Source organism: Engraulis encrasicolus, chromosome 23 (genome assembly GCF_034702125.1).
Source record: "Engraulis encrasicolus isolate BLACKSEA-1 chromosome 23, IST_EnEncr_1.0, whole genome shotgun sequence".
NCBI classification, from domain to species: domain Eukaryota; kingdom Metazoa; phylum Chordata; class Actinopteri; order Clupeiformes; family Engraulidae; genus Engraulis; species Engraulis encrasicolus.
The window spans coordinates 6,148,767-6,173,176 of record NC_085879.1 but is presented as its reverse complement, the minus strand read 5'-3'; the positions used below and the strand labels follow the sequence as shown (position 1 = coordinate 6,173,176).

General features: G+C 44.5%; 3 protein-coding genes across 6 annotated transcripts in view; 1 reads left to right on the top strand and 2 right to left on the bottom strand.

The window, feature by feature from the left end:
* Positions 1-12,879, bottom strand: part of LOC134440092 (BEN domain-containing protein 4) — a 28,759-nt gene extending 15,880 nt beyond the window's left edge. For both annotated transcript variants that reach the window (XM_063190026.1, XM_063190027.1), the window contains exons 1-2: positions 12,096-12,879; positions 3,220-3,843 (exon numbers count right to left, since the gene is read on the bottom strand). In XM_063190026.1, the coding sequence (XP_063046096.1) occupies positions 3,220-3,843; positions 12,096-12,639 (1,168 nt within the window). In that variant the 5' untranslated portion in view covers positions 12,640-12,879. The remainder of the gene's footprint in view (positions 1-3,219; positions 3,844-12,095) is intronic.
* A 1,068-nt stretch (positions 12,880-13,947) lies between these two features.
* shisa3 (shisa family member 3) lies at positions 13,948-19,920 on the top strand. The gene is made up of 4 exons (XM_063190028.1): positions 13,948-14,869; positions 17,123-17,481; positions 17,653-17,710; positions 17,789-19,920. The coding sequence occupies exons 1-4, from the start codon at positions 14,599-14,601 to the stop codon at positions 17,971-17,973; spliced, it is 873 nt and encodes a 290-aa protein (XP_063046098.1). The 5' UTR covers positions 13,948-14,598; the 3' UTR covers positions 17,974-19,920.
* A 2,237-nt stretch (positions 19,921-22,157) lies between these two features.
* The window catches only part of atp8a1 (ATPase phospholipid transporting 8A1), a 227,898-nt gene continuing 225,645 nt past the window's right edge, over positions 22,158-24,410 (bottom strand). For all 3 annotated transcript variants that reach the window (XM_063189764.1, XM_063189766.1, XM_063189763.1), the window contains one exon: positions 22,158-24,410. This exon is cut by the window's right edge and continues 116 nt beyond it. The gene's annotated coding sequence lies outside the window, so the exon portion shown is untranslated.

The window sequence follows — 24,410 nt, the reverse complement described above, 5'->3', positions numbered from 1 at the left end:
TTTCTGTGTGTCTTGTTTTATTTTGCCACTCTCTGTACAATGTCCTTGAGTGTTTTGAAAGGCGCTTTTAAATAAAATGAATTATTATTTTGTATGATTCAAAGTGCACTTCAATGCAGCAGTGCGCAGCGCTGTGTGCACAGCGCTGGTACACTAATAAAGCAGTACTTCAGCACACTTTAAAGAAAGCACACTTAATTTCCCTTAATTTCCCTTGGGATTAATACATTAAACTCAACTCTATTTCATGACAGTGGGAACATAGTCGTAAAAGCCCTGCAATAGACGCAGATTATAACAATGACTAATATTTTTTTGTCATGCAAACATAAGATATTCCTTTGAGATAAATGCCTCACTGTTTGAGAAATGTAGCTCCAAGAAGGGCATTGCATGATGGGACACGATCTGTAGACAGCCAGTTCTTAGCTTCTCCCCCTCACTCGCGCAAGTTAAGTGTTATGAAGTATATTTGGGTGAAGTATAATCATAGTGCACTTTCAAAAAGTGCAACACTAATATGTTATGACAAAATACACTTTCACTAAGTTCACTATTAGAGCACTATTAGTACTTACCTATAAATAAATACACTTGTTGACAATACACAGTTTTATACGTTCAATGAGTACACTAGCCACACATCTTCAAAGTCCACTTAAAGTATGGTTTGTCAGGTGTACTTTCTTTCAGAGCAACTTTAATTGCATCTAATGTACACTCCAAATAAGCATATTGTAAACATACTTTTTCGTAGCACAAAAAGTACGAGTGCACTTGGGTCAAAGACGAAGCAGGGTTTTCAGGACTCCAAAAAATAAAACTGTTCCCTGACACCGTTCTTCAACTTTTTTGGGTACATTGGAGTGTAGAGTGATTAAGTTTATTATTTTCTGTTCAGAAAATAGTAAGGAACATGCATTTTTACCCCATTTTTACCTATAAAATGTCATTCAGTGTAATACGGTGTTAAACAGTTGATGATGCAAAAAACATATAGATGACGTTAAAAAACTGAAATAAGCTACATAACATAGTAAAGGGCTATATTTAAGGTCTTCATCAAACCAAAAAAATTCTAGTAAAAGGCATTTGCAAATAGTTTTTGCAGTGTTTGTAGTCTTTCACCGAGTGCATTTCACCCATTTGGCTTTAAGAAGTTTTTCTACGGAAGAGAAAATCTGTTTAAAATACACAATTATTCATTTTTTGTATGCCGCCGCATGTGTTGTGCTAAAAAAAAATAAGTTTCGTAAGAATTTGACTTTATTTTCACATAAAAATGTGCATTTCACTGAATGACCACAACTATTACACTGAATGATGCCTTGGCAAAAAAAGCCTATATAAACAGCTACTTTTCATTGCTATCATATTGTTACCATCATACTACAGTACTCAACGTCATGAATGAGTGACAACAGAAATAGATGTTGTCAAATAATTGGTATTTTACTTACTTAATATTGGGGCATTAAAACGTGTTTTTGAAGAACTTCAAAGATCACAAGCTTAGAGGTAGGCTACAACTTAGGCCTAAAACAATAAAAAAGAAAATGTTGTCTGTTAACCTGCATATTTCGCGGATCTCGATTAGGGTGTTCTGATAATTCATGTACAGCTTCCAAAATCCCAGAATCTACCCAGTAATATGGTTGCTATATGGTAATAACAAGGTTTTAATGGAAATAACAATAAAAGTCATAATTTCAAGTAGTATCATCATATTATTGTATCTTATAGTAATATTGCAACTTATATTGCCGTTTTGATTCTTAATATACAACTATGAACTGATTACACTGAATGAAATGGCCCTTACACTGCATGTCACTGAATGACATCTCTTACACTGAAGGACGACCAAATACTTTTCACCTTATTTTTACCTTTTTACAAGCACACAGTTAGTCACCTACATGAAACAATGACTTTGACCCACAATGTTTACTATGTCTATTTAGAAAATATGCTTGTTTGGATGAATATCTGAGTATAAAAGTATTTTTGACATTTCACTGAATGACATCTGTTTTTGTGGACGCTGCTACCACAAGATAAAAATACAGAAGTTTCGACTATTGAAGAACAAGACTCTCCCTTTTCATCATCACTTAAGGGGTCCCTAGGGGTCCTTTTGATGATGTCACAAATTGTTGTGTGACTATCACTTTTTATTTTGATTTAAAAGCACCATGTTGATCTTATTACACTGAATGATATCTAAGGAATTGAAAATCCGGACAAAAGTCCCCAGATGATTTGAATATCAAAACAAAATGGTAATGAAACGTGCTTTTAATACAATAACAAGAACACTTCTAGAATTATGCCCAGAGAGTGAAAAAATAATTTTGTTCGTCATTCCGCACAATTATTCAAGGATGTATTCATGATTTTTAAGTTCGGACCATTACACTGAATGACATTTTTGCACTTTATGAGATTATTTCTCACATACATTGACAATTATTTTTCTTTAAATGTTACTGGAATGAGAAGCCAGACTATGCTGTTTATCAGCATAACATTCAAAATTCTTTAATTTACTTTTTTGATAGTTAAATGAGTGCGGAACAAAAAAAATGCACGTCTCGTCTTTGACCCACTTTTAACATGCGAAGTACACTTCAGACGTGTTTCTATTATACTCAACTGTACTACTTTTTTTTAAAACCTGGGAACAGTCTCCCTCCCGTATCTGCCATAATCTTTGCGAGTCAGATTAAAATATTCATTCTGTCTGTTGAGGTCAAAATAGCTTGTAATAGATGACTAAAAATGTTGTCGTAGTCTTCATCATCTCTCTCAATGCCTGGCGGACCGGTCTTGGCTGAAAATGCCCGGTCTGGCCCAGTCGTGGCTCAATCGGACACGCTAAAATTATAAATGGGTCTGTATAAAGTAGAAATAGAACTCATACAGCTGTAAATACAACACTAGTGGTATAATACAAAGTTGAAACCATCTAATATCATACCAGTCGTATTGTAATTACATTTTTAAGAGCATGTGTGTGCATGTGTGTGTACATTCTCACATGAACCCCGGACAATTGGCGGCGTGCGGCAGCCTCCAGAGCTTGTGTGTGTACTGTATGAATGACTGTGTATGTGTATTTGAGAAGCACTTTGAGACAACTTCATCGTTGTGATACTGCGCTAAATACATGTTGTATTGTATTGTATTTTATAGTGTCCCTGGCCTGCCCTACTGTACCTGGCATGGTCTCCATTTTGTTTCTCAGCTCCTCGTTCTCCTGCTGCAGACACAGCACCTCCTGCTCCAGCTCGATGCAGCGCGGGCAGCAGCCTTCCTCCTCCTCCTCTTCCTCAGGCAGCGTGGACGAGGGGTGGCCGTAGGACTCGGACGGGGAGGGAGAGGCCCAACCGCCGCCACCACCACCACCAGCCCCACCACTGCCTACGCTGTGCCTGGGGGGAGAGGGGGCAGGAGCCGCGGGCTCCACCACATGTGTCGGCCGGCCCCCCTGCACCCCCTGCACCCCCTGCTCCTGGGGCCCCGTGAGTAGGTAGTTCTGCAGGGACTCTGTGAACATGCGCAGGAATGTGGAGGTCTGCTGCTGGCTCCAGGGGGGTTGGCGCTGGGAGTCAGGGTCTGCTGCAGGATCGTGCCCCAGGCCGGGCTCATCTGGACGGGGCTTGGCGACCTGTGAGAGCCCCATGTCTGTACGTTCCAGCAGGTCCTCCTGCTTGATGTGGGAGGGGAAGGGTGAGGGCATGGGCATGGGGCCCTGTTGGTCCATGAAGCGGCCATTGGTGTTGAGCAGGCTGAGAACGCGGCTGCACTGCTGGGCAAACGCATCCAGGATGAGGCGGTTCTCTGGAGAAGACAGAAGACCAAAATCACAACACTGAACATCTTCCATTTCCTGCTCGACAAAAATGAACATTTAATGATAAATGCAAATACTTAACTGTAGACTACATACTTCACAGATATAGTTCATGTGGATATAAAAGTGGATATACAGTAAGCCTATTTTCAGTACTTTAATATTAAGGACATGATCATACATTTAGGATATAAAACATCTGGATACCATTGTTTTTTTAGGAGGCATGTTTGTGGCGTAGCGACGTGTGTGGAATGCTTCTGCTCTGCAGCATTCTATTCCATGTATGCCAGTGGCTACAGTCGCGATCAAATCAATGAAGCATAAAAAGGGAAATGTCAACAGTGCGGCGAAAACGCCATGATGGCCCTTTAGGCAGAGAAAGTAAGCCAGTGGGCTTTGCTGCTGTGTGTTCTGCTATGTGTGTTCACTGTTCTGTGGTTTCAATCCGTTGCTGCCACCGTGGTTTCTCCTCTCCTCTCCTCTCCTCTCCTCCACCCATCTTATCTCCATCTTTCATCTCTCTCTTCCTCTTTCTATTTTCACTCTGCCACCATTATCAGACGCTCACATCTATGAGGAAAGGGAGGGGAGGTTACAGAGGAGAGAGAAGAGGGGGCTGCAGAGGGGAGAGAGAGAGAGAGAGAGAGAGAGAGAGAGAGAGAGAGAGAGAGAGAGATTGCATCCTAAATGATTTTTTTCGCCCAGAATTTTGCTCACGCCCAGGAAGCCGTGTAAATTAAACATTTGCTGGGTGCATGCAATTTGCGTGCAATGAACACAACTGTGTGTCTGAATCTGTGTGTGTGTGTGTGTGTGTGTGTTAGAGAAGAGATAAGAAAAGGAGAGACAAAAATATTACCCCAGCCCTCCCCCACCCCTGTGTCTCTCCAAATAAAACGCAGATCAAACAAAACAACATGTTCCCAGAGCCAGGAATAATTGTACACCACACAGCAGACATGGCAATGGCATCTTCTTCTGTGCACCACGCAGTAGACATGGCAATGGCATCTTGTGTCTGTGTCTTTGAGGCGGCAAGCAGCCCATCACCCCCAAATACTGTGTCTGTGTCACAAGCACGCATATTAATAACTCGCACACACCAACCACCCCTGCCCATCCCACACACACATTCACACCCACACAAACTAGATTGTACCCACACGGAAAAACAAAAATACATGTACACACACACATGCAAACACACACATACACACACACACACACACACACACGCACAGACAGACAGACACACACAAACACGCTGCGCCACCCCTCCCCCCCTCTTCAAAATGAGATGAGAAATCTTGTGCATCTCGTGCTGGGCGATTATGAATCTGTCATCCAGGCACAACGAGACAAGGCAGGTAATTACTAGGCCCTAGCCATCCACCGCAGAGGCAGAGGGAGAACGGAGCAGAACACAGACCATGTGACAAGCAGAGGAGAGAGAGAGAGAGAGAGAGAGAGAGAGAGAGAGAGAGAGAGAGAGAGAGAGAGAGAGAGAGGACTCGCGGTCTGTCGCCATGTCACCAGGCAAGTCTATCGCGCCGGTTGCAGATGTGGCGAGGGATTAACATGCACGCCGCCTCTGTTTACTCACCCAGATGAGGCTGATATCATCACCCACCATCCACCCTCCAGCCCTTCATATCATCACCCTCCTCCCTCCATCCTCCAGCCCCTGGATGGCTGGCTCCACATCCACCAACCCCACCCCCCTTCCCCCACACAGCCCGCCAGCCAACGCTTTTTCATCCCTCCCTCTCTTTCTGCCCTTTACTCCTCTCTCTCTCTCTCTCTCTCCATCCCTCACTCACTCTGTCACTGATACACACACATATGTGTGTACGTACATATATTTGTACAAAAACACACACATACACAAATAACACACACACATGCACACATGCACACACGTACACGTATACGTACACGTACACGTACACCCACAGTGTGTAGCACAGATCCTCAGTGCAGACACACACACACACACACACAAACTTGTACACACACTCATGCACGTAGACACACAATCACACACTTTGTCCCTGACACTGTGTGCACAGACAGAGAGAGCTCTCATAAAATTTCATTAAACACAACATGCGATGGGCGAGGGGGAAATTTATGAGCGCCATTTGTTTTAATAACAATCTCTTTGGGAGAGCTTTTAAATGCAATTTGCGTTATTACGGTGATCTTGGAGCCGTGTCCTTGGGGCGGGGAGGGGGAAGAGAGGCGTTTTCTGCTATGCGCCTGTCGAAAATGAAAAAGGCAAGAAGTGTGTTGTGACTGCTTGCCTTGCCTTCTCCGAGGTACAAAAGCAGCATTCTGTGTTTCCTCTGCACAGCTAGTCAGCGCCCTATATGATCTTGAGTGAAGACATACACACACTATGCAGGGACATGCAGGGACACACAAATGGTGTCTGTTAACAGTCATTATCCAAAGTTAATTGACTGTTCATTAAGAGAGCTATGTACAACATATACCGTATCATACAAGATATATGTACAATATGAACTTTATATTATATCATAAGTCACAGATATATTGTATAAGCAAACAGTCCTTCACAAATACACACTTACATGTGTATGTTGTCATTTGTGCCCAGCAGTACTACAAAGCAAGCATCAACACGTAACGGAAGTGAGCATTCTGTAATAATAAAAAGGGCCATCAGAGCTTTATGAAATATCTGTGGTGGAGTGGTGTCCTTTCATGCAGTAAGTGGGGCAAGCGAAAAACAGACTCGGCATATTGTCATTAACACACTGATCTCCCTCCATCTTTCCCTCCCTCTCTCTCTCCCTCCCTCTCTCTGGTTCTATCTCTATTTATCTCTTGGCTGCTGATTAAGCAGCTAATCCTGTTTCACAGCATGGTCTTTGATGATCTGCTTAATAGAACACCATGACTGTTGATTAACGGCTTATGTGCTGCATCTGACTTGCACCGTGTTCGGTTTAGGGCTTTTGGGGCTTATCAGACACGACAAGCTCCCGTGGATGAGAGCGAGGGAGAGAGGACACTTGGAAGATCTCCCATGCTGGTGGTGCGCTCCACAAAAGTGAGTGTGTTGACTGGTCTCACGAGAGGCCGGTTGGCCACTGATGTAGTTGTTCAACTTGGATTAGGGGTTCCTGCTGTTCCACCTATGGGCCACTCCACAGCTTGTACAACAGTGCGTGCTGGGCAGCATCCCACATCATAGGGCCTTGTCCTCCCATCTGGGTCCTTGATACTAACCATAAAATGGTATAAAATCCTTCACTTGACTTCACTAATGTGGAACACAATACTATTGATTAACAAAATGGGCGTTACTGCACAAACATGGGACATGTTGAAACCTGAAAAGAATGAAGAGAGATCTGCACACTGTTGCTGCCTCCGGTTTATTAAAAACAATATATTGACCTGGTCTTCATCAGGTGCAAGTGTCAGGTGTCTTGCAGCTGACGAAGGACATGTTACAGTTAAGGTTGAAACGCGTGTAATGAACTGAGAGCAGCAACAGTGTGCAGATCTCTTTTCTTTCTGGTGCTCCCTCCTCACCTATACACGACATGTGGAGACATACTATACTTAATGCCATTGCTCTACTCCATTCAGCTTCAGAATGGCAGAGGTTACTTTGGAGGTGTGTTGGGTTGATATTGGAAAAAAAACTATTATGTGCCTGAGATTCCAAAGTGGAAGCAAGTGGGGCCATTGCTTATGCTGGAATCCTCAAGGTTGGAAACCATCTCACTGCTACTACTTGACAATGCTGTCCTATTCATATCAGACTACGCTACATGACATGAATGTGTTTCTTAGAATGTGTACAGAAAAAAAGGCACGCTTTTAGGTGAAGACTAGCTTTACAAGAGATTTTTTTGGGGTGGGCTGGTATTGTCTCTGGGGGGGACAAGCACTGTGTCCAACACACAGGTTGACCTCTCCTTTTACAACCTCTGCAGCAATACTGGCAGCCCTTGTGCACTTCTAGCAAGTTCCAACACTGATTGTATCGACTTAGCTTCTTTGATAGATCCAGTCAGTACCCGTTCTTAGTGGACTCTGTTTGGGGAAGACCCTAATGACTGGCTATGATAATGCAATTCCATGGTGTTACTGATCTTTTGTAGCGTAACATAGTATATAAAAGAAACAATCCTCTTCATCAATTCCTACATTTTGTTTAGCCAAAACCATGCCAGTTGCCCAATACAGCCACGGAGATTGTCCAGGCACTATAAATACGTTTTACTTAGGCCTACTTGTGCACCCAGTTGTAAATAGCACAGATGCTTATTGCCTACTCACACCTATGTGCAAATGGCAGTTAGGTATGACACCTGGGTGCATAAAGCATTCTGGCTATTTACACTCACACGCAAATAGAATCTGCTTCTTATTTGCCTCCCATTAGCTTAGCGGGGGCTGACCACCAGCTTATAAGGCCACGGCCACTGGGACACTATTTCATCCAGTAGCCTATATCCTCATGCTACCTCGGCCTGTTGGATGTGTTACACAGTCCTAGCCAACCGACTTCAGTTTCATACTTGCGTGCAGGACTCTAAATTAACTTTTGTTCAGCACCAGCCAAAGTGGCTCTTACTTGTCAAATACACACTCACAAATGGGTCAAAGAAGCTGGTAAGTTGGTCTTTTCGACCAGCCAAAACTGAAATTTTACCAGCATTTGGACGGTTGGCTGGTGTCAATTTATAGCCATGCTTGCATTGTATGCCTACTTTCAGGCATGGCTGACCCCATCTCAATGATATGTTTGACCAGGCATGTTAGACCCAATCTCTCATTAGATTTCAGGCAAAGCTGAAAACAACTGCACCAAAAAGCTGTTGATTTTACACCAAACTGGGGTTTACAAGAGTCAATGAGAAAGCGGGAGACTCATTCACGGAGCATCTAAGATGTGCAGTGAAGGCAGCTCTGTCTTTGACTGGCTGCAAGAAAGTTTTGATGTACCCTCTGTAAGACCCTATTGTATAATACATCTTTGTCTTAGCCCTTTTCACACAGGGCCTATGTTGTAACCTTATAAGACATGGTCACCAAAACCGCGTCTTAACCCTTTAACACATGGCCCCTGTTATAAATATACAGTGGTGCTGCCAGAATGGCAATGGCCAAGTTGTAATGCATGTCTAAAGGCTCTGTGTAATGTCGTAGTGGTGTAGGCTACTATGGTGGTAAAGTCTTCTCAACGACTATTACAGCGTTCCTCTGGTTACAATGGCGCATGTTGCTCATGCACAATGCACATCTCCTTCACACCTATGAGTGGGGTGTAGCATTATTCAGACTTCAACCCCTTTGCGCTGAGTCTATGTTACAAGCTTGCTGTCAACAAAATTGTAATGACCAAGTTTTAATCTGTTACTTAAGGCTGTCTGTAATGTCATTGCAATGTTGTTAGAATGTAATGGCAAAAGGAAAGAATAGGGAGAACGCTCTATAGTCTTTTCTCCAGGTTAAATGGGGGCATCTGGTTATTCCTTCAACGGCTTCGTAGACTTATGAATTATACGCAGAGCACTCTCCTTTGAGTCAAGGTACTTGGAGTATTTTAAAACCCTTTGTTCTACATCGATGTAGACTAGAATGTGGTTGCGTGGTTTCAGCAAAGCCTGAACGGGGCCTGCCAGTGGGGCCCATCTGCACAAAGAGGCTACGCTGCTTCTGCATGATCCCAACACACAACAGCTCTTGAAAGGTGCCAGTCTGACAGAACACAACGCTGGTATTTGCCCGAGTTTGTTCACATTGGTTGAAATTTCCAGGGCAGTGTACCACTGAAGCCCTGTATGTTCTTTGGTATGTAGCCTCTTAGTGTAGATGGGGTTGCAAGCGGGCCTATTCACTATTTGCTGAAAATAATCAACTAATCATAGAAAAACATTGCTATGACATTACCAACAGCCTTAAGCAACTGATTAAGACGTAGCCATTACAATTTTGGTGACAGTAAGGTTACAACATAGGCTCTGCGCTAAGGGATTATAGAAAAGAATGATACATGTACTCTTTCATTTCAAAAACAGTATCGCATCACGTTGTTCCAAAGAGATCTTTGGACACTACTTCTTACTTAAACACATACTATTGTCAACTTTCAGATGGATCAGCTTGTCAACTCGAGTCCTACTACCGATGCAGCTCAACCGTTTGGCTTCCTCACCAGGTCAGTGTGGTGACAGGTGACAGTTCCACAACAATTGAAACCAGGCCACCAGTGCAGCACCCCTCACCTGCACTCTGGCACACACACACACACACACACACACACACACACACACACACACACACACACACACACACACACACACACACACACACACACACACACACACACACACACACACACATGCAGACACTAGCAGTCTGTCGCCCTCACATCCTCCTCATGGGCTCTCTGTTACACTTCACTTCAACAGTCACTATTCCTCTATCTACAACACAATCACTACGTTTACAGGAGACTTTTAATTTCGAATGAACTCACTTTAACTCAGGTTAATTCCGCTTTCAAAACGTCATGTAAACCCTTCACAATTCGGAATGAAATGAAAGATCAAAGTAAACTCGACCAAACTATTTCATTCGGAATTATTATTTCGGAATTAAAAACGCCATGCAAAAGTAGCCCATGTCACAAGTGTGTAATAACTAGGGCTGTAACGATACACTCAACTCACGATTCGGTTCGTATCACGATTTTTTACCTACGGTTCGATACACCCCACGATTTCTGAAATGTATCTCCACTGAAGTTTGGAAACACTATCACATCAAATCATAAGGTTGTTTTCTGGACTAATGGGTAATAAAACTTTGAAAGGGCGTATCACGATACTGCCTCTTTGTATCACGATTTCTCGGTTCGATACAATATCGTTACAGCCCTAGTAATAACACCTGACATTGTGTGTTTATAATACTGAGTGTGACTATCTTTCATGACTATCTACTGCATTGATGCTTGAGCTGCCCCAGTCCCGGGGTAGACTCTATGGCATGTTGTTTATGTGTGTGTACTCTACTTAACGCTGTGCTAATGCACTTAAAAACAACAACAAAAACACTAACCCTATTTGGCATCTGCACTTGTTGTTCTGTGTATTTTCCATGTTCTTTGTATCTGCTAGTGTTGTTGCCTATGGTTATGTCTTCGATTGTATGTGGCTTAGGTTAAAAAGCGTCTTCCAAATACTGCATATGACACATGAAAGGATTAGTATTATGTCTGGGGTAGGCCTATACGTAGTGCAAATACACAATTTTCCATTAATGTAGACATGATCATGAAATAACATGATCTTACCAATCCATCTATTTCCCCGTTGGTATGAATGAATCAAACTTGTCTGACAGCACAAACAACTTTCCTGCGATTTCATCCCAAACTGACATTATCATTTGATCTGTATAGGTAGATCCAAGATTGAGGACCTTTGTACAGAATAAATGACATTAACTACCACATGCAGTATTCTGAAAGCAGGAACTCATATCCAGGGCCTGAACAAAAGTCATAATCTCTCAAGTTTGCATTTGTCCAAGTGTGACTTTTGCCATTGCAATCACATTACATAGGCAAATGTAGGCCTACGCAAAGTCCAAATAGGCACAGCGTAACTCTAGGCCTACTCAGTGCCCCTGGGTATCCAAGAACACAGCCTACTCATTAAACACTGGGTCTCCTCCAGCACCAGTCGCCATTTGCAGCTTCTGATGATCACGAGCCCTTTTGGTTATGAATGCCTTGTTTACATGATCAGTGCTGAAGGCCATACTCTCTCTCTCTCTTGTCAGCACTGATAGAAACACATCTCTCTCTCTCACACACACACACACACACACACACACACACACACACACACACACACACACACACACACACACACACACACACACACACACACACACACACAGCAATACTTCAAAGTTTTCCTTATGGGTATGGCAGAAGAGAAAATGAGAAAGCTAGTGTGTAAGCTGAAGTATGTATGGGTCACTAATGCCCTCTGAATGACTGTCACAATTCTATCTCTGTTACTTTTAATAGCTGTGAAATTAATAACCAATTAACTTCTATAATGAAGGGGCATGAGTGTGACGACACTTTTCAGAGCTTGTGCCATGGCTGGCATCTATCAATCAAAATAGCAGCCTCCACTCTAATGTCTGGAAAGTGGATGATAATAAAGGCCATTACCGTTGCTTATTCCGTAACTGCAGTCTGGAGAGTCGTGGCGCAGCGGCAGTTCTGCCCGCCCCGAGTGTCTGGAGTCGGGGCGCAACCCTGTTCCACCTCCGCCACCACCGCCTCCATCGCTACACGCGAGCCTCCTCTGGCTGCCAAGGGGCGCTCCGCTCCCCGCTGGTGCTGAGGTGGATGTCGCGACGCTACTGCTGCTGGGCCTGCTCTCACAGGGGAAACGATACGACGTCTGGGGCTGTTGCTGATGCTGGTTACTGCTGATGCTGACTTGATGGAACTGCAGGCGATGCTGCTGCTGCTGCTGTTGCTGCTGAATGTTATACTGGCTGTGGTGACTGAATGACGGATGGGGATGCTGCTGCCCTCCGCCGTCTGCGAGATGCGGGATATCCACCATTGTGGGTCTGTCATACCTCGCCTTGGCGGCAGCACGCTTGCTACTCGGGAAGGTCTTGAGCGCGCTGTACAGACTGCGCTGCTGGCGGCATATTTTGGGAGCCGAGAGACCGTCGTCTGCTGGCAATATTTCTTCCTCCATCACCGCGGAAGTTGTCAGTGTTGGCTAAATGACTCCTGCCGTGTCGAAGCGCGCAGGTGTCCCCTTCGCCCCGCGGTGTGTGTCAACGGCGATTATGAGATTGGCTCCCCCACCCCCTAAATGTCTTGGTGTCTAGCCGTGGCGTCTCAAACACTTCCAACTCAATCTCAAACACGCGGAGGGTGGGCGCATGTACTGACATGGCACAGGACCAATCCCCCGACAGAGGCGTCACGTTATGGAGAGTCTACCCAGCATGAGAACACAGGCGGGACCTCGGCGTCCCGTGTGCACGTCTTGTGTACAGCTAGGCTACTTTAGTGTGTGTGTGTGTGTGTGTGTGTGTGTGAGAGAGAGAGAGAGAGAGAGAGAGAGAGAGAGAGAGAGAGAGAGAGAGAGAGAGAGAGAGAGAGAGAGAGAGAGAGAGAGAGACTTAGATAGCGGATCTGACAGACCAAGATGATTGTCTGCAATATAGAAACTATAACAGAACCCTTTCGCAATTCAGTGTGCGATAGTAAAACAAAGAGAGAAATCGCACCAAAGTAGATAACCACAATATAATAATAATAGTAGCCCAATAATAATAATAATAATAATAATAATAATAATAATCGTCATCATCATCATCATCATAAAAATAATAATAGTTCAATCAATCAATCAATCAATCAATCAATCAATCAATCAATCAATCAATCAAAACAATAGAAGGAGCACAAGAAAAAAATAGGGCATATGGAACCATGAATACGCGCCATCTTTTGTGTCCCAATTATAGATCCAAATTGATGCGCCCTTTAGCTATGGGCATACATTAACCACTAGGTGGCAATGTAGCATCATAAAGCAGGCGACTCCACTTGCAACTGAACTACTGAAAGTAGAAAGCACAATTAATTTGCCCTATGCTGGATTCTTGCATGATAAACAGAAACGCTCACGTTACATATTTTGGATAACCTAATGTAGGCAGTAAGATTGCAGGTGATACAGTGGCCCTTTGGACCATCCAGCACAAGTTTGGATGACAAATTCTTCAGACAGTAATAAAGGCAAAATGTAATACTTAAGAAGGAAGTGTTCAATAGTCGGATTGTTATAACTTTAAGTAGATTTATATGGTAGTGGATTGAATGTCAGGGTGTAATTGCCATTCACCACGAGCGCACGTGTTCAGCTCAGAGAATGAATCATATTTCCTTTTTGCCTCATCAGCAAAACAGGCGGTGGGGCTCTCTACAGGTTGGCCGAAGAAGAGGCGCCAAAACATCTCGTGGGCTGACTAGTTTGTGAATGACCATGGGACATCACCACAGCAGGGCGTGAGCAGAGCTAGCGGAGAGGCACGAATGCGCACGTCTGCTGAGCAAAGTTGCGTGCGCGTCAACGGATGAGCTCACAAAAAGCAACAGGTTTGAAATGAAGTTGCGGTCAGATGCTCCCCAGCAGTGACAGGAGGACACACAGGCGCTCTCTCGCTCGTGGATTCGGATTGCGACGCTATTTATTCACCCTTTGACAGGAGGTCTTGACAATTCCCACGTTTTTAAAGTTTCGAGGAGCTTCTACGGAGTCATGTGTGATCTTTGCGAACACAATGGACATTCAGACAAGCAAGTTAAAAACAGATGTCGACAACTGGTTGATGTGAGACTCCACTGAATGATCACGGAATCGACATTTTGCTCAGTCTTTAAAGTAGTGGTTCTGTAAGGGGTTTTGGGAGAGCTGGAACAGTTTGGAAACACTTTCGGCTATGGCAGCAGCGAGATATTACTTTTAATTTACTTAATCAACTTTATCATGGTAATTCAACCAAACATCTATGTGGATTACGCAACCAGATTGCAGCAACACGTTTCCAAGACTGCGTTTGATTAACTACACTCACTGAGGTGAAAGAAAGTGTGCATTCCAGTTGGAGCTTTCTGGGGCAAACCACGGCACGTCGCCGGCATGGTGCGCCTCCTGAACTGCCTCTTTCTGGGCTACCTGACATGGAACCTCCGGATATCGGATGCCCAGGGAGAGTATTGCCACGGATGGCTGGACGGACATGGAAATTACCACGAGGGCTTTCAGTGCCCCGAAGACTTTGACACGATGGACGCAACTGTGTGCTGCGGGACATGCTCGCTACGGTACTGCTGCGCTGCCGTGGACGCGCGCCTAGACCAGGGGAGCTGCACAAATGACAGAGAAGTGGAGAACACCGAATTCGCAGCCCGTAAGATACATCAATAACAACTGCCACATTGTCTGAACTTATATCTGTCGGATTGGGCGTTATGTCGAGTTCCAGGCCTATAATCACTGGGCTCACCCAGATAATTGCACCATCGCTGTTCTGACATTTTGTACAGAATGTAATGGAAATTGTAGATGCAAGCAGCGAGATATCAAACAAGTCAGCAATTTATCAATGTTGACAAACGCGTGGTATTGTTCACACCAATTATACAATCTTATGTATTTGCCGATGTTTACGCAGCATTGTTAAACAGCGATGGAACAGGCCCATATTCAGAATAAGCATATTGCATAGTTTTATTAATTCATGAACGTGTTTTATGTAGTCTAATTAGTGTAGGTCATTAACACATGCCAATAATGCTTGTTGGTATGTTTTTCCAACAGCGAAATACTTGCGCGTAATTCCGCATATTTTGAAGCACTGAGTAGGTTTGCTTTCATATTGCGTTCGAAAATTCAAGCTTCTAGAATAATTGTTCACAATTAGGCCTATTAAACATTGTATACTAAGAATTGGGCCCACCTGCAAGACCCAAAGTGTAGTGGCGCAGTGGCCAGACCCTAGCACATATTAATCCAAGCCCAAACAATATGCATTAAAATACGCACAAGTTTTCCGTCACTCCATTTTCCAGAACAATTACAGGTTTCAGAAAAAAACAGTCAGGCCTACTTTAATGAGCTCTTCTGTATGAATAAGAGTAGGCTACTTGTTATGCCAACTCAGCAACATTTTTAAACTAATATAGCCGGTCTGGGTTGTCGTTATTGAAATGTGGTTTCGCTGAAAACCTGAACATGTGATAGCAGGGTCTGGACACTCGTACACTACCACACATGTCAAGTCTGGTTTGGTAGATCACAATGCAGAGAGAGGGGAAACCACAAAGTCCCAGTGTCTTGCAGCCAGACCTGAGCCACTAATCTGCATTTATAATGCCAAATAAACAAGAACTTTGGTTTAGAAGGAACCTGGTCAATGTCAATGAATAAGGTGGACCAAATGCTCTTAAATAAATAGGAACCTCAAAGTCAGTTAAAATAAAAAGTTCTGTATGTATCAAAAGGTTATTTAGGCTATACTTTTCCTAAATAGCCTTCAAAAGCATAGATAGGCTACTATGTTGGTGAATTCAGCTTCTCATGGGCTAAGCTGTCATCTGTCAAAGTCAATCCATGACCTCTGGGGTGTTTTTTTTCTTGTTTGAAGTACATAAATAAATTTGCACTGATTTCCCCCTCTTGTCATCAAATCAAAGTCGGGAGATGTAATCTGAGCTTTCATCGAGAGCTTGTGTATTTGTCTTCGTAGCAGAATTCCTCAGAGCACCGTGAAACCAAAACAGATAACTGCTGAAGCCCAACTGTGTTGAGTGAGCTTGGCAAAGTCTTTCAAGAGTAATTGAAATTGTGTACTGGGATTGAGTTGTACCGTTTATGATATCAGGTAGTCACCTGCCCAAAGTGGAGTTCATCTTCTGCGCCGGAAGGTATGCACGATGGTCTCACTAAACACGGGACAGCGAAATCTGCTGAAGTAACAAGTAACCCGAACCTCGACCATAAACATTTCCCGCGGCTTTGGAAGAAAATGTTTGTTTTCTGTGGAAGATTCTATACTGAAATGTCACACCCCTTGTAGTGTTGTGTGTCAAATCGGTCCTCCCTCCCCAAAACACACGGACCATTTGCTGAAAAATAATTAAAGGGACGCAAACAGATAATTAAAGTCATCATTTAAGTCCGTGTCGTTCCCTCCCAAGTGAAATATTTGTAAAAGTTTGAATTTAGCCTCTCTGTGAAACTCTGCAAATTGCACTAGTTGACCTTAAAAAAATAGCATAGAAAAAAACAGACCGTCTCCACTAACTCCACCAACAGGAACTTTCACTTGACATGTTAGACTGGCCTATAGGGCCAACTGAATCATGGTAAACCAGTCCTGAGTTGATAGACTATCAGCCCTATGTTGGGTCTAACTGTCCTGTATTGTTGAACAATTTGATGCCTAAGACTAAGAGTGATTAATTTGAAAATGGACTCCTGACTAACTCTCCTGTCCTCTGGTCTCTCCCTTCTCTCCTCTCCTCCTGTTCCCTCCTCCCATAGCCCATCTACATACCTCTCATACCTTAACTGTGCTGTATTGTTGAACCATTGGATGTCTGAGAGTGAACAATGTCCAATCTTGTCCTGCCTAACTTCTCTTGTCTCTCCCCGTCTCCAGAGCCCATCTACGTGCCCTTCCTGATGGTGGGCTCCATCTTCGTGGCCTTCGTGGTGGTGGGCAGCCTGGTGGCCGTGTACTGCTGCACCTGCCTGCGGCCCAAGCAGCCCACGCAGCAGCCCATCCGCTTCTCGCTGCGCAGCTGCCAGGGCGAGACCATCCCCATGATCCTCACCACCAGCGCGCCGCCCAGCCTCAGCCTCCGCACGCCCTCGCGCCAGTCCAGCTCGGCCACCACCAGCTCCAGCTCGGCGGGCGGGGGCAGCGGCGGCACGGCCAGCAGCTCCCTGCGGAGGTTCTCGCTGGGCCGCGCCGAGCAGCAGGCCTCCATGCAGGTGCAGATGAACGTGCCCATGCCCATGCACACGCAGATGCAGACGCACGCGCAGATGCCCCAGCAGCAGACGCCCTTCCTGCTGCCTCCGCACCACCACGGGGCCTCCACGCTCTCCTCGTCCTCCTCCTGCTCCTCCTCGGCCACTCCCCTCCCCCCACCTCCTCCCATGCCACCCTCCGTGTCCCACCACCACCAGCCTGCGCTGCCACCTCCGCCGCCACCTCCCTACAGCTCCCCGGCGGCGTGCCTACACAGCGGTGGCCTGTCGCACGGACCTCCCCACGGACCCCCTCCTCCTCTCTCTCCCCCCACCTCCTCCTCCTCCTCCTCCTCTGCCCACGTACACTCGCACTCGCACACACACACCTCCATGCAGCTCCACCACCCCCACCCCCACCCCCACCCCTCCGCGCAGGCCTCCGGGTTCCTGCTGCCCCAGCAGTACTTCTTCACCCCCATGCAGACTGAGCCCTTCGGGGCACCCAAGGGCTTTGCGGACTTCAGCCAAAGCTGACTGGTCCTGGACACCCTCTGAATGAACAACCACGCCATCATTCACCTCCTGCAAGCTACAAACTCTCTTGAGTCTCTCTGTGTAGCCCCAATGGAGGAGCCACAGGGTGTCTGTACTGTGTGTGTGTGTGTGTGTGTGTGTGTGTGTGTGTGTGTGTGTGTGTGTGTGTGTGTGTGTGTGTGTGTGTGTGTGTGTGTGTGTGTGTGTGTGTGTGTGTGTGTGTGTGTGTGTGCTGGGGGGAGGAGGAGGTATGAACGTTCACAGAGGTGGTTGTTGGTTGTTGAGTCCCTACGGGGAGGGAGGCTGGGTCAGGCGATGTTGCCTTTGGAGTGACTGCATGGGACCCTATCCACAGTGCTTCCCTGGAGAAAGACTGGATGAGAAACACAGAAATCGAAAAGAGAGAGTGAGATTGTGAGACTATCTGTGAAAGCTTTTTTATCCATTCGGATACGGACACTACTCCCCCGTCGGATGAAGGGATCTCACTGTGAACCAAGCCAGAGGACAAAAAAATGCACTTTCATCAGCAGTCTTTGTTTCTTTTTGTTCTTTTCTTACAGAACTCCCACCCCTTCATGACACGTTTATCTTTAATTGTTTTGTGAACCTTTGGTGATTTCTTTTTTCTCCCCCAAGAAGTAATTACAAGTTTCCATTTCAAAGACTGAGCAGCAAGCAAGTTTGGGGAGTTTGCTTTGGACACGTTTATATTGTCGTAAGGCATTAAAAAGGAAACCAGGGATTTCTTTCTAAAAAAAAGTATTTTTTTGACAATCTCAAGGCTCTTCTAAAAGAAGGGGCTTAAAATGAACTTTTAGTGTTTTTGTTGTAAATGTCACAGAATGATGTTAGCTCTGTGTTGAAACGGACCATGGTATTTTTTCATGCATTACATTACACAACCTCTTCAGGGCGCAAATGGATTAAGGGCTAAAGATCAACATCAGATCCATGTTTTTCAAGAAAATGCAATTGACATTGACGTATGGAAAATAAAAAGTAAAACAGCCCATTTATGGATAAAAAAGCAAGATGAACTTGTGACACCACTTCTTATAGTCTGTCAAAGTGAAAGAGTGGTTGAATACCCACAAGGACCATCAAAATATCTGTAGGGTCGCTACAGTATGTTCAAAACAATCCTCTTCGTAAAACTATAGCACCAGAGCCGAATCCATCGGCACAACTTCTATGACATGCTCTCGTGTTCCGCAGAAGCAGCACTGGAGGAATCTGTTTAGGTCATTTTGTCCTTTATTTCCTTTCCAGTATCCTTTTATATAATACTTCATGTTTGTCAGTACTGACCGCTGTGGATCTGGCCCAGGTGCACCACTGCCTGCTCGTTTGAAGACGTCTTATTTACCATGGAATCCATACAGCACCGTTGGGATGCTATGGGGGCAACCCTCCCCCACCCTCAGACACCTCAGTAACAACAATCAATGTCCTTGTCTTGTGTACAACATTTCGATATTAAAATATGAATACTAAAAAAAAAGGTTGACATGATTGTGTTTCGGCCAGTGTACTTTGACACATTCCATTGAAGTGCTTTAGGTACTTTGATCCAATCAATTACTCATATGTTAATTTTAAATTTGGATGGCATCTAAAAAACCTATAGGAGGCAGATACGGCAAACTTCGGGAACTTTGGGATAAGGCTGATTTTCAGGCAACACTGTAAGCACATGATTTCAGGCTTCAGATTCCAGAAGGTTAAGATTTCAGACTACACGTTATAATAGAGAGCTGAAATGTCACCTTTTTTTTACTCAATTTACCATAGAATATCATTTCTACAACACAAATGTTAACCAAAGCTTCTTTTAATTCAGAATGAACTGTCTCTGGTTTAACGATACAGTAAAAGCAATAGTAGAACACGAGGCCAAAGCAATGACTGTAGGCTATCCTCCACACTCATTGGGCCAAATCCTCACAGTAGATGAACAGAGAGGCCCCAGTAAGGGTGGACTGTCTGGCTGGGGCTCCTGGGTCGGCGCGGCGTAACAGTAACAGTAAAGAGTAAAGAGTAAAGCCAGCACAAGACAACCGGACCCATGCCATCTGCTTGTCAAAGTGTGTCAGCACACGGATGTTTTCACAACAGTCTGCCCCTGCCTCTTCCTGTTTAGTTAGCCAGGGCTTTTTCGCATGTCCTGTTTAGCCACACACACACACACACACACACACACACACACACACACACACACACACACACACACACACACACACACACACACACACACACACACACACACACACACACACACACACACACACACACACACACACACACACACACTATACCCAAAGACACACACACAACATACCCCACACCGTCATGGGAGAGAAAAGTCAGTGGGCCTCTTTGGGGACTCATTTTGAGTGAGAGGGATTGTGTGTGTCTATATGTGTGTGTCTGTGCGTGCGTGTGTGTGTGTGTGTGTGTGTGTGTGTGTGTGTCTATGTGTGTGTGTGTGTGTGTGTCTGTTTGTGTCTGTGCGTGCGTGCGTGTGTGTGTGTGTCCACTGGTGGGTTGGGTTCAAACATGTCTCCTTCTTATGGTAACAAATTAAAATAGCTCTTTTCAAAACACACTTTCAACTTTCATCTTGGCTCCTTTCCCTCCACTTGGGACTCACTTGCCACTTTGGCTAATCTGCCGTGTGCAGAATTGCATGTGAAAAGCAGGCAGATGCGTATCACATCTGACTTGTCATGGTGGATTTCCAGGGCGGCAATCAGGTTCGACATGAACACACATGGAAATCCAATTTCACACCAAAGAGGAGCCGCGTGTTGGCCGAAGCCGCATCTCCCCCCCACCCAAGTGGCTCCCCATGGACGAATTAGAGGCCGAACTCCCCAAGGAGACAAGGGAGGGGGAGGAGGGGTTTGTTATCAAATGAGACATCAGGCTCGAATGTCCATTTTCCAGTTGTAAAGTTTATTTCAGTAGTCCTTTATGGCAGTAAAAGACAGAAACATTTAAAAGGTTTTGCAGTCTCAACATGCTGAACAATCATCAAACAGAGGACGAAAAAAAAGAAAAGGAGGAGAAAAGAAGAGGAGAAGAAGAAGAAGAAAACATATCCAAATAGAAAAAAGTGCATTTTTTCCTCTTTTAAGTGACCAGGACTATAGAGGGACAGAATCAAAGTTACAGTTCGTTTGAAACACTTGAAAACTTGAGATTTTTTTTGTCTGCATTCATGCAACCACCAAACAACTTCCACAGATGACAAGTCAAACAAAGAAAGAGAGGAGGAGAAAAAAAAAAAACAGAAAAGAAAAACAACAGTCCGAAGCCACTGACCACAACTTCCACATCAGTAGACCAACAACAGAGCTCAAGAGTTTAGTGACATCAGATGACGAGCAGCAAGCAAACAGAGACAGAAAAAAGATTGCTCGTCAAAACAAAACAACCCGAAATGTATAGTGTTTTTTTCCTGTTTTAGCTGTACATCCACACCAAGAGAAGAGAAATCAAAACTCTGGAGTTCTTGTTTTGAAAGATGAGGTACACCCACATGAGGAGTATAGAGTGACGAAAAAGGAGAGAAGAGGGATAGATTGAGAGAAAGAAAGAGAGAGAGAGAGGGGGAGTACTGGACACAAACGTACAGCCAGATAAATTATAGCAGAACCAAATGGCCACGTAAATACCAATTATTTCACTACTGGAAAGTTAAAAACGACGCATTGTGCAACATCTGTCAAGCTAGCAGTACAGATGATGGTTCCCCCACAACCAGCCTGTAAGTGGAGAGGCTAGATATCAGGGTCTAACCATACACACACAGACACACACGCACACACACTCACGCACACTCACACATGCACACACACACACACACACACACACAACCACACACACACACATGGCCATGCAGCAGTTAAACAGTAGTTCTTCGTTACACCTGCCAAGTCGTGCGGACAGATGCAAGAGCGAGCAGCACACATGGACAACAACACACCCGTACTGTACAGACGCGCGCTCTTGCAGTAAGAGGCTTAAGAGTAAACCAGTCATATCTCTCAGCATGGACGAATAACACAATCTTAGACCAATTAACATACAGCATACATGCTGGTCACACATACACACACGCACACACACACACATGCACGCACACACACACACACACACACACACACACACACACACACACACACACACACACACACACACACACACACACACACACACACACACACACACACACTCGCACTTCAACACACAAATTAACCAACGAACGAACCAACGCAGCCATGCACATGCAAACGACACCCGCTGGTTACTCACGCCACGACCTTGTCTCCCACAGGGAGAAGGAAACCAAAACGACACAACGCACAATCATTGGACTAGAAAATCAATTAGAAGCATTAATAACATTACAGACCTCTTAGTCATACAGAAAACTAAAACAAACAAATAAACAAACAAACAAAAAGAACAAGCACCTCATTCACCACTGTTATTGTCTGGAAAAAAGGACAATTCGTTTACAAAGCAGGTCAATCTGAAAAGTCATACTCGTCCAATATAAAAATACAAATTCACAAAATAACTATCGACACAAAGTATTTCCAATACTGTGTGGATTTTCCAGGTTATCTCTTCTTCTTCTTTTTGTTTTGTTTTCCCTCGAGCTAATGGCACTTATGTTTGTAGGATAGATTCTCCATTCTGAAGGAGAGAGCAGGGATGAAGTAAAAGTCGCTGTAGTTGGTTAGGCCCGGCCGACGTTACTCTAACGTTAACTGGACAAAGACTTGAGTTGGGTCTGTCCATCGGCTGGTAAGGGCACCCCTTTACTATATATTACATGTTAGAGACACGTGCGTGTCTCAGTGCAGGATACGATCCCATCATGTCTGTCTTTTGAGGGACAAAGAGGACATCTTTGTCTCACGGACATAGTGAGCGACGACGCTAACGCTAAGTGTGTTGAGTCTGAAATACTTTCTTTGCAGGGAAATAAAACAGAAACCTAAACTGCTAGTTAGGCACCATTGTGATCGTCGCAGCCGATAAAACACATGGAATGCACATTAATAGTAAAGAGCTATTAAATTAAATTAAATTAAAGCTAGTAAAACAATGCTATGCAAAATAATAATAACAAACAAAGATGGCTGATGTGACAACCACTAACTTCTGCAGGACAAATGAAGTGGCACAAAATCTACCAACAAACTATTAAATATTAATGAACTGAACTTAAAAACGCATAAACAAATCAACATTAAAGTAACTATGGCTGAAGGCAACACCAAATGTAAGGCTTCAAGACAGTAGACCATCAAGTGCAAGAGTCCGACATGGAAAGTAATTAAAAAAAACAAAAAAACGAAGCGCGAGTGCAGTGATCTGTTCAGTGCCAAGACAGAGAGACGCGAGCGAGGACATGGCCGTTTGAACGCGTCGACAGTTTTTTTTAAAAACGCACATGTACGGATTTTATGTTGGAAATCGAGATTGCATTCTGGACTGTGTTCTTTGGCTGTCTCCACTGAGAGTGCTTTCTGGAAACTCTCGTTTTTTGTTCTCGTTGAAACGAAAATTTGTTTTGAATTTTTAACAGAGTGAGACATATCGAGTGTGACGTCCCTCAGCGGGACAACTCCAAAGCGTCGAGAAATAAAAAACAAAACCCCAACAAAACAAAGAAACGTTCAATTTTGGGACAACAGTTTGGCATCACAATCAAGTAAATTCTTATGTGAAGAGTCATTTCAGAGCAGTAGTAGACACCACCCTCCCCCTCTCATTCAGTAGAAGGGGAGGCCACTCAGACCACGAAACACAACTGCAAAACAACCACATTACAGCAGAAGAAGAAAACAAAAAAAGATGCAAGCACAGTAGTAATCATTTCTTCTGGACACACAACTAACAGCGTAAGTGAAGAGAAACTTCAGACAATATAGATTTTTTTTGTAATATAATTTTTTTCTTTTGATTTCAACATTTTCCTTCGCTTTTCCCTTTTTTTCTAAGATGTTGAGAATCCATAAGCTCTATTCTCCTTCATAGCTGTTTTTTGTTTTCTCCGTTGTTGTCATGACGGCCTGGATGGTGTGTCTGAGACGGTACACACTTGAAGCACACACACACAAACATGCACACATGCGCACACCCCCCCACACACATACAACCACACACACACACACTTTTCCATGCACGCACACATACGCACATGCACGCACACATACGCACACACACTCACAGTACACACATACACAGTCCAGACACCCCGTGGCTCCTCCATTGGGGCTTGAGGTGAATCCGAGGGCCCCGGTGGCCAGACAAAAGGTCTGCTGCCGAAGACAGCAGAGAGGAGAAGGCAGCAGGAGTAGGAGACCCCCCCACTGGTGGACGTTGGCTGGCTGGCTCGCTCGCTCGGTGGCCTTGGC